Source organism: Pongo pygmaeus, chromosome 1, assembly GCF_028885625.2.
Source record: "Pongo pygmaeus isolate AG05252 chromosome 1, NHGRI_mPonPyg2-v2.0_pri, whole genome shotgun sequence".
Taxonomy (NCBI): domain Eukaryota; kingdom Metazoa; phylum Chordata; class Mammalia; order Primates; family Hominidae; genus Pongo; species Pongo pygmaeus.
The window spans coordinates 126847817-126861249 of record NC_072373.2 but is presented as its reverse complement, the minus strand read 5'-3'; the positions used below and the strand labels follow the sequence as shown (position 1 = coordinate 126861249).

The following is a 13433-nucleotide window of genomic DNA, read 5'->3' as shown; positions in this document are numbered from 1 at the left end:
CTCAAAAAAAAAAAAAAAAAAAAGCAAACAAACAAAAAACAGCAACAAAGGCAATAAACAGATGCCAACCCTGAGATGGGGTGGACACTGAAACTCTCAGGAAGAGTTTTTAAAACAGCTATTATAACTCTCCTCCAAGAAGCAAGTGATACACTATTGAAAAGAATGAAAATATAAGAATATTTAGCAGCAAAGTAGAAACTTTAAAGAGTGAAGGCTTCCTAAATTTGTTGAAAAATATTCATTTACAGGTGTAAGATGCTTAATAAACCCGAAACAGAATAAATTCAAACAAAATTATGACAACATACTTTATAAGTCAATCTACTGAAAAGCAAACACAGAGAAAAAAAATCTTAATAGCAGCTAAAGTGGTACATCAAGTACATGATAACAACAATGTGAATGTGAGTTGTGCATCAGAAAACACAGGGACCAGAGACAGTGGAACAACATTTTTACAGTCCTAAAATAATAAAACTGTCAACCCAGAAATCTATGGTCAGTGAAAATATTCTTCTGTAATGAAGGCAAAAGAACAACATTCTCACATATAAGAAAACTAAGAGATACATCAGTAGCATATCTGTTATACAAGAAATGTTAAAGAAAACTTTTTAGACTGATAGAAAAGTGTATCCTAGAAAAATATGGAGCTTCAGAAATAAAAGATAAACAGAAATAACAAATATTTACTTAGATATAAACTTATATTTTTATCTTAAAAGCTTTAAAATATTTGATTATTTAAAGCAAAAATAACATTTGGTAGTATGTTCAATATAGGTCTAGTAAGCATGACAACTATAGTACAAAGATCAGTATGACAAGGAGATTGAAATGTTTCTACATTACATACACACAATGATACAATATTAGCAAGAAATATATCATAACATTTTGGTACAAATTTTATAATTCTTATAAAAAGTATTTCTTAAATAAAAAAATAGCAAAAATCCAATAGGTAAAACAAAATGGAATACTACAAAATATTCAAATAAACCCTCAGCACCAAAAAAAAAAAAAGACTGGAGGCAGGAAAGGAAGAACAAAGAATCAGAAAACAGAGAGTACAAAGAAAATACAAATAATAAGATGCAGATTTAAATCCAGCCATATCAATAACAAATCAATGGCATTTAACATAACATTTAATGTAAATTACATGTTATTAGTTTCATGACACCAATTAAAGGTAGAAATTTATAGAGGGGATAAAAAAAGACCCCCAGTAACCTGACTCTAACAGGCCCACTTTAACTGTGCAGACACATAATTTGAAAATAAATGGACATAAAAATATATATAGCATTCAAATTGTAGGTTAACAAGAAAAGGAGTGGCCATTCTAATATCACATAAAGTAGACGTCAAGGCAAAAAATACTAGTGGAGATAAAGAGAGATATTTCATAGTAAAAAGTGACAAGCAGAAAGATCTAACAATGTTAAATGTGCACGTGCCTGAGAATACAATATATGCCGCAAAAAACGGCAAAATGAAAAGGAAGATACACAATTATGGTAGAAAATTTTAACACTCCTCAACAACTGATAGAACAAGTAGACAAAAAAATAAGAAAGATAAGAAAAGATCTAAGTGACATTTATAAAAGTCTGCATCGAACAATTTCACAATGCACTTTCTTTTTAAGGGCATTATAACATTAACTGAGATAGACTACATGTTAGACCATATATCAAACCTCAATAAATCTAAATGGATTGAGATCATACCAAATTTATTCTCAGAAGACAACAGAATTAGACACCGATACCAATAAGCTCTCTAAGAAAAGCTCAAGTATCTAGACGTTAAACATCACTATATAATTAGTGGGCTAGAAATAAAATAAAAAAAGAAATTGAAAATTATTTTAACTAAATAACCATCAAAAATGACATAGTAAAATTGTGTTATGCAGCTAAAACTGTGTTTAGAGAGAAATGTGTAATTTTAAATTTTTATACTGGGAAAAAATAAATCTTGAAGTAATAACCCTATACTTTGAGAGGCTAGATAAACAATTTTTCTTTTTCAAATTTATGATAGGAAAAAATAATTATGAAATAGAAAAGAGTCTGTTAAGAGGGACAATTAACAGAGCCTGAAACTGGTTTGTTGAGAATATCGACAAAAGTTTCAAGTACCTGTTCAAATTATTGATCTGGGGGGAAAATACAAATGATTAATATAAAGAATAAAAAGTAGTTTTCAGTAGAAATTTTAAAGATATTAAAATTTAAAATAATGAAATGCTACAAACAGCTTTATATGAACAAATCCAACAACTTAGTTGAACTAGAAAAATTTCTTGAAAAATAAAACTTAACATGATCAACACAAGAAGAAACAGAAAAACTGAATTAACCTGTATCGAGTAAAGAAATTGAATATGTTAAAACAGTTCTAAAAAGAAAACTCAGGGCCCTGAAATTTTACTGGTTAATTCTATCCAGTATTCAAGAAGGAAATATCATCAGTAATATAAGAAAGTTTTCAGAAAATAGATAAGGAGAGATCACTGCACAGATGAGTTTATGAAGCCAGTATAACCCTATCAAAACCTGACAAAGACATTATAAATACAGAGATTCATAGACTCATATTCCTCATTAATATAGACTAAAACTTTTTAAAGATATTTTACAAAATGGAATTATATGTTACATTAATAAGATAACATACTATATGACTACAGTGGAATCTATACACCTCTAAGGAATGAAAAGTTATTTCTAAATATTTGAAAAATCAATCAATGTAATTCAACATACTAACAGGAAAAAAAACCCACATGATCATTTCAATAGGTGTAGAAAAAGCGTTTTATAAAATTTAGTACATGTTCTTGATAACAAATATTTAGGAAACTAAGACTAATAGTAAATTTCAAACTGATAAACAGCATCCAATGAAAACTTTCAGCCAACATCATATTTAATGCTGAAAGACTGAATTATTTTCCACATGAGGTCAGAAAAAAAGTAAGAATACCTGCTTACACAAGATATATTCAATATATAAAAGTTATATTCAATATATATCCCATTCATTGCCATAAGAAAAATAAGTAAAAAGCATAAAGATAGAAAACTTGCAAAATGGTCCCTACTTTCAGATTATATAAACTTTTACATTAAAAAAAAAACCCTAAGGCTGTAGGATACAAGGTTAATATAAAAAAATCATGTTTTCTATATTAGCAAGAAAATATTCAAATATGACATTAAAAACAAATTCATTTACTGTAGCATTAAAAAAAACTCAGAAAAAAATTGAATAAAAGATGTCCAAGACATTTACCCTGAAAACTAGAAAACATTGTAAAAAAAATTAAACAAGACCAAAATAAATGGAGTTATATTATGTACAGGAAATAGAAAACTCCATGATTTTTAAAAATTTCAATTCTCTTCATTATGATCTGTAGCTTAAATGAAATCCCCATTAAAACCACAACTTTTTGTAGAAGTTAATAAGCTTATTCTAACATGTGTGTAGAAATGAAAATGACCCAAAATTGCTACAGCAATGTTTTACAAAGAATGAAAAGTAGCAGTATTTACCCACATGATTTAAAAATGTTTTCTAAAACTACAGTAATCAAGATATTATGGTATTAGTAAAAGAAAAGAATAAATAATAAGGTAGAGAGTTCAGTAATAGGTGCACTAATTGGTAGTCAATTAATTTCTGATTTAAAGACCAAGGCAATACAAATCATGAAGAGAAAGTCGTTTCAGAAAAATGTGCTGAATGAACTGGGTATGATTATGTAGAAAACAGTGAACATTGACCTTTACCTTACATCATACACAAATACTAACTCAAAATGGGACATAACCCATGTGCAAATCCTGAAACAACAACGTTCTGATACTAAAAATAGAAGAAAATCATTGTGATCTTGGAGTAAAAGTTTCTTAGAACACAAAGAGTGTCAAACATAACAACAAAATTGATAAATTAAACTTTATCAAAATTAAAAGCATTTACACTTGGAAAGATACCAATAAGAAAACAAAAAAAAGGCAAGTCACATACTGGAAAAAATATTTGCAAACATCTATCAGACAAAAAAATCTTTATGCAGGATATAAACTCTTAAAACTCCTTAAACTAAAGACAAACAGCTCAATTTTTTAAATGGGCAAAAAATTTGAAAAGACACCTCACAAAACAATATGCATAAATGTACCACAAGAACCTGGTAAAATGCAGACATCATCAGTCAAGAGAGAAGCGCAAATTAAAACCACAATGTAACACTACAATGAGTCTAGTTAGAATGCCTAAAATGAAAAAGACTGAGCATATCAGAGGTTGGCAAGGATACGTAATGACTGGAACTCTCATACACTGCTGAAGGGAGTATAAAATGGTTAATGCCACTTTGAAAAATAGTTTGATAATTTTCTTTTTTTTTTTTATGTTAAGCATGCACCTACCAAATAACCCATGCATTCCACATCTAGGTATTCAACCAAACAAACCAAAATGTAGACATGAATGTTTATAGTGGCTTTATAGACGCCATAACCTGGAAGCAACACAAATGACCAGTAATAGGGCGAATGGATGAAAAAATTTTGGTTTAGCTATGTGTTAAAATCCTACTCTGCAAAATAATAATAATAATAATAATAATAATAATAAATACAATAAACATGGGTAAATCTTAAGATCATTATACTGAGTAAGAACTGAATTGTATGTAATATAAATAAGACAACATACTACATCATCAGTAGGGTCTATAGACCTCTAAGGATTGAAAAGTTGTTTTTAAATAGTTGAAAAACCAATCAACGTAATTCGACATACTATTAATAACAGGGGGAAAAAAACGAGTTAAGTTAAAATGAGCGCACCCAGTATAATTCCATTTGTAAAAGTCCCAGAAAAGCTACAGTGATAAAAAGCTAATTCATGATTTTCTGGGGTTAGGATGGAAGAAGGAATGAATTATAAAAGGTGATAAGGAATCTCTTGGGTGAGATGGCAGTTTATTTTCTTGATTATGATGATGGTTTCACAGTTGTATACATAAGTCACAACTGATCAAATGGTATACTTTTAATAATTGCAGTTTATTGTGATTCAATTATAACTCAATAAATTTAGAAAAAAAATCACAAGGACCATGAACTAAATGCATCTAGACTGGGAAAAGTGGATAAATGGAAAGGCTATCTCCATCTTATAACATTGTTCTATAGGAAAACCATGTCTACTAAAATTCAACTTTTAAGTGTGTATATTGGATAATATATGCATTAAAAAGATATGTGGACACCATAAAGCAATAATCAAACTCTTAATGGCTTTTGAGATGGCTTTAGTATTGACCATCTCAAAAGCCATCTCAAAAGAGTTTGCTAATCTTATTTTTTTCAGGCCTTGTAGAGTTATCAAGTAGCATAGTTGTTATAAATTATTATTCATTGATTTCTCCACAGAAAATTGAATTCAAAATATTTTCTGAGGAGCTTGAAAAAATGCAAAATGTTCATCACAAAGCTTTTCTACTCAAACAGCTGTCATATGTCATATTCTACTCATTGCTTCCATGAAATAAATAATCTCCCCAAAGATTTTTTATATATTATATATATTTATATATTTGTTAAAAAATATAAAAGACCTGCAATAATCTGTTTTGATTATTTAAAAACAATTAGAAAACAGAAATAATGATGTTTTGAAAACTTGAGCAATGGCTATAACTTGCTATTTAGTAAAGAAATTTTCCTGTTTAAAAGACTCCAAAAATAATTGTATTGACAATAAATACAAGCAATACAACTTTTCTAATTTAGTTTTTGTCACATCTTTGAATCTTATTTGGCAGGAAAAAAAAATCAAGGCTGTTGATTTGTGTTGGTAGGACATTTTTTTTTTTTTTTTTTTGCTTGCATGGAAATATTCATTCAATCAGACCACACTCCATTTATTAAGGTCTGTACTCAGGTGTTACCTCCGTCTAGAGGGGACAAATGTATCTAATCTCTACAAGGTACTTTGTAAAATTGCAGTAGCCCAGAAAAGAAGTACTTCATTTAGAACACAGACAGATGGACCCATGAGGACTTTTAGCAGACAGACCGAGGGACCCACAAGGACTTCTGACTGAGAGATGGGTCACTGTTAGTCGCCCATATCAAAAGTACTTGAAATGTCACGGTTGTAAAATCATAAGAAAGAGAAGTTATAATAATGTTTGTAAAACTACACATTAATGGATAATTAAGTTAACAACATACAACCACATTTATATTACGTGTGTGTGTATATATATTTATACTAGTATCTTAAAGACTGTACATACATCAGCTCATTTTTTCTATAAATCCTTATGAGGAAGATTCTGTTATATTTCCCATTTGAAACTGATATAGAGTAATTATATAGAGAAGGTTGAATATTAAGCTATATGCTGGGATTCAAAATCAGATTTTTGTCATCCCCAAATCAATTCATATACTCACTCTGCTATGCTGAAATTATAAAATCTGAATTATGAGTCTATATGCTCTTCTTGTGATGAGCATATGATGAGCATAATATGTAAACTATAATTGTTCAGACTTTAAAATCATCTTCAGTTTTGCATTTATCTGTATAAAGTTGAATTCTAAAAAGTCATTAGATTGAAATTCAAATATGACCATGTTTAATATTTTTACCATAGTAGTACCATTCTATTAATGTAGGGCAGTGTATACATGAAATTACATACACTAAACAAATCTGCAACTAAATCTGACTTATACTATGTCTGAAAAAGTGCATTTCTAGTTTTCAGACTAATGAATCACTGGTATCATATTATCTTCATCATCACAACTATTTATAAAACACTAACATAATATATAGACAGTACAATTTCTATCTCCTGTCATTTTTAGTTTAAATTCTATGTGTTTACTTGCAAAGATTCATAAGTATATAGGTATTATAATATAAACCAAAAATAAAAGGAAAAACATACTTGAATAAGTTTTTAAGAAAAGATATATTAACATCAGGTAGAATGAACTAATTTTACAAAATGGTGGAAATTTCTAAATTCGGACTAAACATCCATATATTTGAATTACTTATTTTCTTCATGTGCTATTTTCAAGTGGAAAGAGACCAAATTGTCTTTGAAATTTCATATATACATACAATAATATAATTTAGAAAATAAGACCTGAATCTTATATCTGATGGCTGTTTGAGTATATGAATTAGATAAATACTAAATTTCATCCAATTCAAAGATTCCTACTCTACAGCCTTCTAAATATTTTATTAAGTAAAAATTGTTTCCCCTTTAACTAGTCAGAGATTGTAAAAGATAAACTGAGAGAGTAAGTTCTTTATTCGTTACATTTTAAAAACTAACTACACTTAATAGTAAATAAATGTTTTATTTAAAACTTCATAGAGTTTCATGAAACTCTAGGATGCGAAGTAGCTTAATAAACTTATTTTTCACTACTCACTGTCATATTCACTAAGGGTTTCATTAAAGAATCCTTTCAACATTACTTTTCTTAATGTTTTAATAGCTTCTCCAACTGAAAAACTGAAGTTACTCCAGGATTCAGAATGTGGGATATAGTTTTACAAAGTTAAGCATCAATTTTTAAAAAAGGAAAGAAATTCCACTGATACTGTTCTTTTGTCTTACACATTTATGTTCCTGAAAAATAAGGTGTGGGTTACAAAAATAAATTATAATTTATTCATAATTCACATGAAACTTAAGTTTATGAATAGTTTTATTTTTAAAATAATGCTTTTCAAGATTAGAAATTATATTAATATTTATTTGCCTAATGAATAAATAATTGTTTATCATCATGTGCATGCAATCAGTGTTGGATATTGGGATATCTGAGAGTATATTACCATTATATACTACCTGAATCAGTTTATTATTTACATAATCTAGCATGATATGATAGTTTAAAATATTTTATGTAGAATTAAAGGCTTAGGTACACACTAGTGGACAAAAGTCAGAAACGATAGCATCTCAAATAAATAACATGGAACTTTCACAAATGTTTATTATAATAATAATTTTAAATAAAACTACACTGTAGGTTATATTTATAAGTACAGGAATGAAATAGTCTAGCTGATGCTCTGAATGAACATTGTTCTGTTTATGAAAATACATACTGTCTGTATGTTTGTATATATATATGTGTGTACACCTTTGTGTATGTATATTCACACATCAAAAAATATAGCAAATCTCCAGGTGAAACTGTCTATTAATTTGTAATATATTACACAGCTTTACTTTGTTACACCTTGACAAAGAAACGACTCAAATTGTTTAAAAACAATCATCAAAATAATAAATAATGTCTCGAGAGTGCATCCTTTAATGGTGTCAGAATTCAGGTCATTTGTTCTTTTAAAAAGTGACTGAAAGTTAAAGCAAAGTTGCCATATCCAATGACTGGAGGACTAAAAGAATGTGATTATCATAATTAGTGAAATATAATTAGATGGAAATACCTTACCATGATCTTTACATTATTTTTTAAAGTGATTTAAACACTTAAAATTTATATTTTGCAATATGATCTCTATTTTACCTTAAAAAACATTCACAAAGAACAGAGGAAGGCAAAACATATGACTTGTGCATCTCTCTAAATTAACCTCCCATAGAATGAAATGAAGAAAATGTTCTTTTCTGCAAAGAAAATAATACAAACTACTAAGAGTTAAGCCGTTTGTCCTTCCCAGGAGAATAGCATGTCTGTGTTCAAATCAACCAATCCCTGTAAATGTTTCCCAGGCGTTACAGTCACCATTGTCTAGTCATTCTCTTAATGAACAATAGAAAACATCACCACTATACTCACAGAGGAAGAAACTAGGTCACCCTTTAGAGTTTTCAACTTTGCTTTATAATGTATTGCTATAAAGCGATATATTTACTGTTGTTAACCCGGTTCATCTGATTTGTCAATATTCAGCTTAGAGTTGGATTTATTTTTACCTCAAAAACTTCTTCATCCAAAATCCTTGTTCCAAAAACCGTGATTCCATTGGTATCAACAATTGCTCTCTCACTTCTATCAAGTGGTTTCGTGGTTTTCTTCTTACAATCAACAATCATTGTCACAGTTTTCTTCTCCACGCTGATTGCTACCCGATGCCACCTAAAAAAGACAAGTAATTCTTTTGTAAGCTTCAAAGAAACAGTGGTTGCCAAAGCAGTATTCACATAAAAATACTGTGTATTTTAAATTATAAAAATGAGCTAAAATCATACAAAAAATGTAGGCTCATTTATTAAGCAGCCGGTTAACAGGTGACTACTTACTCATTACCCAACAGTACTAGGTACCCAAAAGGACACAAGCAGCATAAAACGCACAGCAGAATTAGCTGTCTGTGCTGATAAGGAAGTGCCCATCCTTTGCTTCACTTTGTGTTGTAGTAACAAAAGCTTAATCTCACTGTGTCCTGATGAAGGTATTTGATAGAGATTAGGGTGGGATATGGGGTAAGTAATAGTTTCCAAGTACGTAAATGCTTTCTTCCAAAGTGGAATTCCATTTTAAAAAAATCCGCTCTAATGATCCCCTGAGATTGACTGTAACAGGGTATGTCTGCTAATTGAATGAGCGCTCCATCTAGAGCAAGTCAATGTCCTAATTGTAAAACACAATGTGCTTCTCTGTTTTTATTCACATTTATTTCAAGTACTTTCATTATTTTTCCACTTTAATTTCAAGACAGTTATAGATCACTACTGTAGGCAAGATCCAAGACTGAGACACAATATCTTTTCTTCTTTCCAGGGTTGGCAGGTGTGGAAAACTGAAAGAAAACATAGTCAACGCATGTGTGGAATGAGACTCTCAATTCACTCTGCAGCTACTGCTCCAACTAATTCAGAGCAGTGATGACAGGCTTGGCTGGGGAGACATGGCCAGCCCTTTGGAAACGCACATTCCCTAACTATAGTGTAAAATGGTGGGTTTTATTAACAATGTATGGTGCTAACATAAACCATTAAATGAAGCCCACTCAGATTCTGCAAGCCAGTCTGGTTTATATTTTATTTTTTTCCAAATGAAAAGTGCTAGATTAATATTCCAGAAGTGTCTAGGACTAGATCCATAAAATAAAATACCCAAAAAGTTGCAGGAGCCTTCCTAAAATGTCTGTTTCATGTGACTTGGCATGGTGACCAAGTGTATTTCCATATACACTTAATCTTTGGTCTTTCCACTAGAACATTCAACTGGCATAGGTGTCTGCTTGGTTTGAATTGAGCAAAGATTTATATAAGGAGCTACTTAATACAGTGAGAGTAAAATTTACACATACTTCATGCCAACAAATCTGGGTCTTCACTTAAACCATTACCAGTATTATAGGTATGTGCTTTTCATTAACAGAAAATAAAAAAAATTTCAATAATTAAAACTGATTAGAACTCTAAACTTGATATTTTTGTTTAATTAATGTAGGCTGTGATAATGATATGTCATAATCATGGTATCATACATAATATTCAAAATACCAAATTAACATTTAGCCTTAGAGGCATTCTTAATTATTCTCTTTTTCTCATACTACACACTCCTATAGTCAGAAAATTCTATCAGTTCATATATTCACAAGTATAAACAGAATCCAATATCTCTCAATTTAGTCAAAGCTGCCATCTCTCACAGCTAGACTCCTAACTGGCCTCTGCTTCTACTCTTATGCAACCAGAGCCACCTTTTAAAAATCTAAGTCAGATCAAGGATCTGCATTCTTAAAAACTATGAAATACAATACTCACAGTAAAAGCTGAAGCCCTTACTCTGCTTCACAGGAGGGTCCCCTATCCTTCTATGATCTCATGAGCTCAGACGCCCCCTGGACTCCCGGCATCCCAGCCACAAGTCTGCCTCCTTATTGCCCCTTGCACATGTTCTTCACCCCTGCAGGATTGTTCTTTCTCCACATCCCTACATGGCTATTCTCTCACTTCCTTTGTGATTTTGCTCAATGAAACCTCACTCAAAAAAACATGAGTGAAACCTCATGTTTTACTTTGAGGATTCATTCATATTAAACTGTGCTATCTAAAATAGTACACTCTACATCTCTTACCTTGATTTATTTTCGTTCAAAGAACTATCAGCACTTTGCATATTTAAGCTCCAGGAGTGGAGGAACTTCACCTGGGTTGTTCATTGCTACAACTGCTGTGCTCTACAGACTGCCAGCCAAGTGGTGGCTAATAGATAAATACTTACGGAATGAATGTTCACTCATGATGAATGTCATGATTGTTCTTTAAAAACATCAGAGTGTGCTTAAATACTAATATTTTTGCATCTAAATTATTATGTCAGTTGAGCTCAACAAGTATGTCACATTTTAACTGTCTCAAGTAAAAGTATAGGACCTATCTAGCACACAGTAAGCATTTAATAAATTGTTATTGAAGGAATATACAAATGAAAAAAATTAATACTACTAGGTATTAATTGTATTCAACATATTATCAAGATAATATTTTACTACTGTGATATATGTAAATATAACTTCTTGTTCTGTTTGATAATCAATTAAAAATATTTATTGAACATTCTCCATTTTTTATTTTTATTTTTTCATGTTTTACTCTAAGGATTCATTCATAGTAAACACTACCTGCTAGTTTTGAATAAGATGTGGGCTGGGCTGCAATAAATTGATGTTTTTGTTTTTGTTTTTGTTTCAGTTAGGAAAGCAGGATTAAGGAAAAATAAGGTGTGAATAATAAGATGAGTTCAAAATATTTTCTACATTTACCAAATATAGACTAAAATCTTAGCATGGAGTTTGCTAACAGTCAAAAAAAGAAACACAATGTGCTGTTATATCTAATTCGTTTATAGGATAATAATGTAAATTAGTTGTAAAAGCCTAAAGTTGTAAAGTCTCAGTAAAACTGAGACTTGAGAGTTTCTCTGTGGTCCTGACAAAAATATAATGAGTGTCAATGAGCACTGCTACTTCCTTCTTATAGCTATAACCAAATGTGCTATTTTGGATAAAGCTGTTTTTAGAGGTCTGGATTCAGTGATAAAATATTGAGTAAATTTAATAAGCATTAATTTCTATTTAGCTGCTCCATAAATGAAAGGAAAAAAACCACAATACATAATTCAGAATTCGACATGGTTTGCAAAAGAGCGCAGTGCGAGCCTGACTTCCTGAGTTCAAACCCCAGCTCTATCACTTTCCAACTATATGACCTTAGGCAAGTTACTTAAACTCTCTGAGCCTCAGTTCCCTTACCAGTAAAATTAGTTTATTAACATTACTTTCTTAAAGGAATCAATAAAACTAAATGAGTTAACAATGTATAAAGACCTTAGTACATGGCACATATCACTACTCTATAATGCTTCCTCTGATCTCCAATATTAATATTATTAGTAAAACGTAAGTCAAATTAGATCATTCTTCTGCTCAAAAAGCCTCCAGTAACTTCCAGTTTCTCTCAGAGTAGAATCCAAAGTGCTTACGACCTCCTACAATGTGTTACACCATCTGGCCTCCCTCTGCTTCTCCATCCTCATCATCTCACTCTTCTCCCGCCATGCTGGTATCCTTGATGTTGCTTGGAACAAACTGGCCACACCCTGGAATCAGAGACTGTATTTGCTTCCTGCTTCTCCTGGAACACTAGGCTTTTAATTAACAGCATGACATGCACTTCACCTTCTTTACATATCGCTTTCTTAGTGGGATTTGGCTTGATCTCACTTCTTAAAACTGTACCCACCCCACTGCCACACCCTATCCTCTTTATTGCTATCTTTTTCTTTCGCACTTATTACCACCTGCTACAGTATTTATTAGTAACTTATTTTGAAAACATTGTTTATTGTTTCCCTGTGCACACTATAAATTATGTCTTTATGTATTTTTTGCTCATTTATTTATCACCAGCCACTAGAAAAACCTTATCACACTTCATAAATATTTGTTAAATGACTGAATAAAAAACCGATTTTAGCATAGCTAAAACATTGTATTATTTTGTTACTTACTTCCCATCAGCGATGTTAACAGTTCTGAAGAGGGGATAGTCTTCTGGGGCAGGTTTTCCAGTGTGGTCTTCAAATAGAAAAACAGGTGATCTCCCAACCTCAACACCAATTTGCTGAATACCATGCTCATTATATATAGATAAAAGGAAAGACTGAATTCCTTTTTTTGGTTTTACTGTAAATAGTATTGAAAAGTCTTCTGGGAAAGTTCCACCTGAGAAGAAAAGGCCAAAGAGTTAGAAATTTCCAATTTCCAATTTCTACTTTATTCCTAGATCACTGTAGTATTTTTGAAATTTCTACATGGCCTTTATAAATCAACTAACTTTGAACAGAAAATAGATTAATAAATAAATAGGGGTCCGC

General features: G+C 30.7%; 1 protein-coding gene across 2 annotated transcripts in view; it reads right to left on the bottom strand.

Moving 5' to 3' along the window:
• The window catches only part of COL11A1 (collagen type XI alpha 1 chain), a 243202-nt gene that overhangs the window by 200827 nt on the left and 28942 nt on the right, over nt 1–13433 (bottom strand). For both annotated transcript variants that reach the window (XM_054450666.2, XM_054450675.2), the window contains exons 3-4: nt 13068–13281; nt 9017–9179 (exon numbers count right to left, since the gene is read on the bottom strand). In XM_054450666.2, coding sequence (XP_054306641.1) covers nt 9017–9179; nt 13068–13281 — 377 coding nt within the window. The remainder of the gene's footprint in view (nt 1–9016; nt 9180–13067; nt 13282–13433) is intronic.